Below are 6,290 nucleotides of genomic sequence, written 5' to 3'. Positions count from 1 at the left end.
GTTAAATAGAACCCTTACCAAATGTATTTTTTTAAATTTTATTTTAATTTAACTGAAAATCAGATAGCGTATAATGAACAGATAACAATGGAACTTCCGACTTGCAGTATTATTTGTTTTGTACAAATTGTGTGACAAGTTGCATATGACTGGTGCAGAGCACGCATTACTTAGTTTGGGTGAATGGGGACTTTTTCAAAGATAATTGAGGCAGGACACATGTGATAGATGTGTATGAAACAGTTGTTTGACAGTAATTAAATACTGAATTGTAGTAGAGTTTAATTATAATATGGATCATTGTGCAAACTTTATTTTATTTACTTTTTTTTTACAGAATATATTAAGCGAAACATGTAATTGCAGCAACTGTGCTACCGTACTGTATATTAAAACACATAGAAATGCTTTACTTCCTAGGCTCAAAAATCTGTATTCAAATATTTTTTCTACCTGTATACCAGTTTTATGAAATTAGAGTTAAAATAATAATTTTTTTTTTTCATAATGACCGTACAAAAGCTTTCAATTATAAATAAGCTGAGTTTTAGCCTTCGCAGTTCTCAAAAAATCCTTTTTGTTTTTGCTATTAACAGAAAGCCATAAAATATATTAAACCCGTATTTGTTACCAACAGAAGTAAAGCCAAAAGTTTAAATTACATAAATGCATATCAAATGATTATTAGTTACAATTAACACATCTTCTTGAAATTACAGCCTGGGCAGACTGCCTGGTGCAGCTAATATAATACCGAACACATAAAACAGCCCCATTAACAGGTTGAGCTTTGCAGTCTTCTGAGGAATCTTGGTGTAGCACCGACTCCTGAACTGTTTCTCCAGGGGAAAAGCCATGGGCACAGTGAGAAGCGGCAACGCCATGCTAATCGTATACCGCGTTGCGAGAATGGAGAACAAAATATAGGGCACGAACAGCAACAGGTTGTACAGCACGTAAGACAGCGTAGGTCCAATGAGAATAGCCAGGGTGACTATCCCAGCCTGTTTGTCTGAATCCATGTCTCTTGTGTTGTTGCTATGCAAGATAGCTTCAGTGTTCAGGGCCAGGGGAATGGCGTAGACCAGCGGCAAAACAGACAGATAGCCGACTTGAACTGCGTGGGCAAACATGACAGCCAGCGGTCCAAAGGTGATCAGGATGACCACATCGCCCAGAGCCACGTATTTCAACCCGATGCCTGTGTAAAGCAAGAAAAGAAGGGTTAAAAAAATCACCTTGAGGAAAAAATCTACCATAAAACTGAAAACGAACGGCACCACTGAAGCACGCAGCATTCAAGAACTTCAAAAGGGTTGGGAAGAGAAGCATAGCGGAAATCAGAAAGGCCAGGGACAAATGTCGTTCATAGCGATTTATTGAGCAGTCGTTACTCACCTCCAGTATAAAGGAAGGAACTTGAGAGGCCCCCAAAGTAAATGAGGGCAAGATGCTCTAGTTTCAAAGTGGACAAAAAATACAAGCAAGTTGCACACAAACAGCCCAGGGAGTAAAGCACAGCTCCAAACATGACCACATCTTGTGGCTCCAGAATCTGGTCCACCAGCGTCCTGTCATCACTCTTCTTGTGGTCAATCCCTTTGGAGAAGTCATAGTAAGTGTTGACCAGATTCCCTGCCCCGTGGACCACCAACACCGCCACGGCACACACCAGCAATATCAAAATATTGATGGTCCCTTCCGATTTATACGCCAGCGCACTGCCCAGAGCTACAGGAGTCAGAGAAGCACTAAAACTCCACGGTCTCAGGGCCAGAACATAGGCGGCACACTTGTGCTTCACGTCGACTGTCTCCTGGGCATTTTTCTCAATGTGATTCCGGTCGCAACCACTTAGGAGTGAATCTGTTGCATTTCCAAATCCATTCTGTTTCACCTCCACGAAAGCTTGGGGACTACTGATGGCATTATCGTTCTTCTCCTCCTCCATCGCTCTACCTTATAATGGCGGAAGGCTTCAGACAACCAATCCTCTGCTCGAATACAGTAATTCCAGCGAGATCCTGAAATGCAAAACCAAGAAGACTATTAAACAAAGTTGCAGTAAGTTAACCCCGTTGGTCTTTCAAGCAGTTGTGTGATAGCTGGCCGACAAAAGCAAAGGTTATCACTTTGTGGTAACCAAACTCATGTGTTCATGGAAAGTACCTTGCTTAAATCAGTGGTTATCAAGTAACCGCAACTGTCCAAAAGTTTGTTTCAATTAGAAGAATATTAGTCTACGGTCAAACTGACTGAAATCAAAATTGCGGGTACCCAAGCCGGACAAATAAATAAACACGTAACCAGATTAGTCAGTTTTGGTTCCAACGGTGAATTGTAATTTGAAATAAGTTTGACTGTAAATCTTTTAAGTTGGTAAAGTTCTGCAGGACAACAAAGAACATCCCCCTTTAAAAAAAAAAAAAAAAAAAAAAAAAACACTTTCACTTTTAATATTAGATGTAACTCTTGTACATGTTGCTATTAACATATCCACTTAATGTCATTGCAGAAACCTTAATAACACACTCAAGAAATCCAAGTTTAAACACAGCTAGCCTTTTGAACCCTAACCACATCAACTTTATCTGATGTAAGTCACTGGTTTTATCTCAGCAATAAAGTGGACTATTAATAGGATTAACAAAAACAGATATTTTAAGAACAGTATTAGTAAACAGTATTACCTGTTCATATGCTATCCTGGTTTAATTTAAACGCCCAAATAGCACCATCTCTCCTGAAATCCGTTACCCTGAGTCCCCTCTACGACGTGTCCACACTCTCAAGATGTTATGACTCTCCACCTGGACAGCGCCATAGCATCACGCCCCTTTGTGCAACTTCAAATGCTGTCCGACCGAAAACCTGAACGAAATACCGGTTTGCTTTCCAGCAAGGAATCATGAAAAGAAATCCACGCTTTCTCAAAACTCCACAGAGGACAATTACCAACACCCACACTGCGCTGTATTATTACCATTAAAATCCTAAAAACATCCCCTCTCCTAAATGAATGGACAGTAACTGCCTCTCAACCAAACTTAAAAGATGGAAAAGACCGCCTTTACTGAACTGTTAATGTTTACTGGACCCCTGTCCAATCAACCTTTCAGCTGATAGGCTACAACCCTAGTCAATCACCAACATACCGCCCACTTCTCTGCCAGAAACCCGCCTTCCTATTAAATACAGCAAAACCGTTGGTCAATAGGAATTACACTCCTCCGCTCTTGGTCGCCTATTGGTTTCTAGTCTCGCCAGGTTGTAATGTTAATATTCCTAACATTTGGTTGGAAATAGTTAGGGTGCACTTTTAGCTTGCTCTGTGGACGCTTCCTATCTGTAATGGGAAACGAATACACCTCGATTAGATTTAAATAAACAGCAATTAGAAAGTGTAAGTGTTTTCTGTTGATCGCATTTACAGTGGTCAGTGTGCAGGTGTTGTGACGCAAAGCATGTATACCCGCTATATCTGTATTGGTATCCGACGCATGACACAGGGAGGCTGGCATTCGGTAGAGATAATGTCATCTGTGTGTTTGTAGAGTTTTTCAAATATTTATTGCGTTCAATCTGATCAGCGAAGAAGGTTCGTAGTTGGTATTATGGCTTGTTAAAGTTGCTGCTGTTTGTTGACATTTTATGATGGGGTATTCGAAGACCCGCTGTCCGTTGCCGCATTTCACATTTGTCGATTTTCAATCAGGCTGCTGTTTAAAAGGTCTGCAGATCATATTGAAATTGATAAAGTCAAGACTGTTGTGCCTTGTCAGTGTCATTGTAAGTGAACAGATAAAACACACGCTTGTATGTGTTTGCACGTTTTTACAATTTTAAGTGCCTGCTCTACAACTATGAGCAAAACACAGCAAACAGGCTGATTTGGCATTTGCGTCTTCCTGGGTGTGTGGCACTGGATACAGCATTCTGATTAATTTAGAATTAAATATATATGTTTATAATTATTGCAAAACACACACACACGCGCAGTTTCACCCCATTAACGCTGTCTGGTCACTGTATATGCTATTACTTTTTAAATGGTATTACGTTGTAAAGGTGGGAATTGCTGATGAATACTTTTGTGTTATAATATTTAAACTTTGGTTGCGATATCGGATATAGTAATTTTGTGTTTTGGGGCATAGTATATTGCATTCAGTAATATAGACTAAACAGAAAGTCTTTATTGGAGACGGGAGGCGCGTTTGTTGTCATTGGGAGCACATATTCAGGGCATGTGGCTGCCTTCCTAACGGGAGGAACCAGCACTGAATCAAGCTTTGAGGTAACAACGAAGAACTGAGCCCTGTTCCCTGCGCGCAATACATTTTCATTTCTTCTCAACTAAAATAAGCTTAAGGAAGGAAGCATCTTCAAAATGCACACATGGCTGCCTCTGGTCTTGGATAAACAAATAGTTTTTTTTTAATTGCTAAACTTTTTTAAACTTGTTTTATGATTTTAATGTTCAGACCCAGATTAGCACTAATGTCAGACTACTTTACTTAAAATAACATTAGTTCGTCTAAGATTAGTGCTAATCAGGGTCTGTGAAACCAGCCCTTAGTCTATTAAACATAGATTTACAGGTAACATTAGGTAGCCCTGGAAGAAGAGTGCAGCCAACTTGAGCCCCCAACACTGGAGACCAGACCCAACCTTAATATAAAAATGTTGTGTAGGAGACCCTAAGTGAGCTTTCACTGTTGATCTTGTTTCCCAGGGAGATTGTGATCTGCTGCTGCTGCCATCATGTCGGGCACCACGTCTGTCCTTCAGCAGTTTGTGAGCGGCCTGAAGAATCGCAGCGAGGAGACTCGGGCCAAGGCTGCCAAGGACCTGCAGCACTATGTCACCACTGAGCTGCGGGAGGTACGGGGGGAAGCAGACCGCCTGGGTGGCGCGCCAAACCCAGCCAAGTGGAGGCAGGCAAAGAGAATGCTTTTGGGAAACGTTAGCAGGCCAGTGGAGAGCCCGGCTATCGTTTCTTCACCTTTATTATTTACTAAATGCAAACATGGTCAGATTTTAAGCAAACGTCTGAACGATCCGTGTCTTCGTGACTGATCAAAATCTTAGTGGCATCTTGTCAAGTGCAGAGAGATCTTGCAATTTAATAATCGACATTTAGAACAATATATGTTATAAAAATAGAGTATGTTTGCTTAGCCTCTTGTCAGCTGTTCAGTGTCTAATTAGCAGCTTTACTTTTTGCACAGTTGACAGTGCTCTTTACAAATCTAATGCTAATCAGCTCCCTGCCTGTGATGTGCCAAGATATTTTTATCCATTGATGTATCACCCTGTGAGCCCTGTGATTGGCTGACGTGCTGGGAGCAAATGCTTGCTAATGAATTATCCATAGCTGCAGACACTTAATCATGCATTCTGAAATAAAGCTATTAGTAACTTAGTTAACTTGTGGTTTTGTTCTCTGAAGCTGAGCCAGGAAGAAGCGACCCAGTTCTATGACGAACTCAACCATCACATCTTTGAGCTGGTGTCAAGCTCAGATGTGAATGAGAAAAAAGGGGGCATTCTTGCTATTGGTAAGTACATCGAGCACTTTCATTTCTACTCCTGTGCCTGTTCCAGTGATGCCTACAGGCTCCCCTCTCCATTCCACCAACCATAACACACCCAATTGAATTCAACCAATGAAAATCTGAATTTATATAAAGTACAGTAAATATCAATGGAATTCTGCTTATCATCAGTCAGCACTAATTAAAACAGTCCCATCCCCAAGTCATTGCATTAAGGAAGATGTATTTTTATTTCAAACAGCAGCATTAATATTTCAGTACATACCACATTACCACTACTGTTTGTTTGTAGGCAACCTGAGCCGAGACATTTTTACAGTGGCGTGTTTATTTTATATTTCCGCCTGTTTGCTTCGCAGTCAGCCTCATTGGAGTTGAAGGTGGAAATGCCACACGCATCAGTAGGTTTGCAAACTACCTTCGTAACCTGCTTCCGTCCAGCGACCCGGTTGTCATGGAGATGGCATCGAAAGCCATGGGCCGCCTGTCGATGGCTGGGGACACGTTCACCGCCGAATATGTGGAGTTTGAAGTGAAACGGGCCCTGGAGTGGCTGGGAGCTGACAGGAACGAAGGGAGGAGACATGCAGCAGTAAGCATGGTGGGGGGGGGGGCACAATTAGCCTGCCTTGTGATCCTCTTTCCATTCATTGCTGCTTTCTCATGCGGCATTTCAAAGCGCTTTACAAAGCAAGTGCATGTTCGAGTGAAGGCAAGAGACTGCTGCGTTAT

The 6,290-nt window shown here is 41.5% G+C and overlaps 2 protein-coding genes across 5 annotated transcripts in view; one reads left to right on the top strand and one right to left on the bottom strand.

Annotated features, from left to right (window-relative positions):
- Window positions 1–297: 297 nt before the first annotated feature.
- Window positions 298–2,986, bottom strand: LOC121328473 (ubiA prenyltransferase domain-containing protein 1-like). The gene is made up of 3 exons (XM_041273156.1): window positions 2,691–2,986; window positions 1,399–2,024; window positions 298–1,201 (listed from the first exon to the last, which is right to left on the bottom strand). The coding sequence occupies exons 2-3, from the start codon at window positions 1,949–1,951 to the stop codon at window positions 714–716; spliced, it is 1,041 nt and encodes a 346-aa protein (XP_041129090.1). The 5' UTR covers window positions 1,952–2,024; window positions 2,691–2,986; the 3' UTR covers window positions 298–713.
- A 310-nt stretch (window positions 2,987–3,296) lies between these two features.
- The window catches only part of LOC121328834 (serine/threonine-protein kinase mTOR-like), a 78,204-nt gene continuing 75,210 nt past the window's right edge, over window positions 3,297–6,290 (top strand). For all 4 annotated transcript variants that reach the window (XM_041273928.1, XM_041273926.1, XM_041273925.1 and 1 more), the window contains exons 1-4: window positions 3,297–3,403; window positions 4,736–4,884; window positions 5,453–5,561; window positions 5,918–6,150. In XM_041273928.1, coding sequence (XP_041129862.1) covers window positions 4,765–4,884; window positions 5,453–5,561; window positions 5,918–6,150 — 462 coding nt within the window. In that variant the 5' untranslated portion in view covers window positions 3,297–3,403; window positions 4,736–4,764. The remainder of the gene's footprint in view (window positions 3,404–4,735; window positions 4,885–5,452; window positions 5,562–5,917; window positions 6,151–6,290) is intronic.

Source organism: Polyodon spathula, chromosome 16 (genome assembly GCF_017654505.1).
Source record: "Polyodon spathula isolate WHYD16114869_AA chromosome 16, ASM1765450v1, whole genome shotgun sequence".
Taxonomy (NCBI): domain Eukaryota; kingdom Metazoa; phylum Chordata; class Actinopteri; order Acipenseriformes; family Polyodontidae; genus Polyodon; species Polyodon spathula.
The sequence above is the reverse complement of the archived record's forward strand: the minus strand, read 5'-3'. Positions and strand labels throughout refer to the sequence as shown.

Bases quoted from the DNA above. Each gene is read 5' to 3' on its own strand.
- LOC121328473 (XM_041273156.1), bottom strand. From the start codon at position 1,951: ATGGAGGAGGAGAAGAACGATAATGCCATCAGTAGTCCCCAAGCTTTC. The intron at 1,202-1,398 runs GTGAGTAACGAC...TGCTTTACACAG, and splicing joins TTCCTTCCTTTATACTGGAG to GCATCGGGTTGAAATACGTG.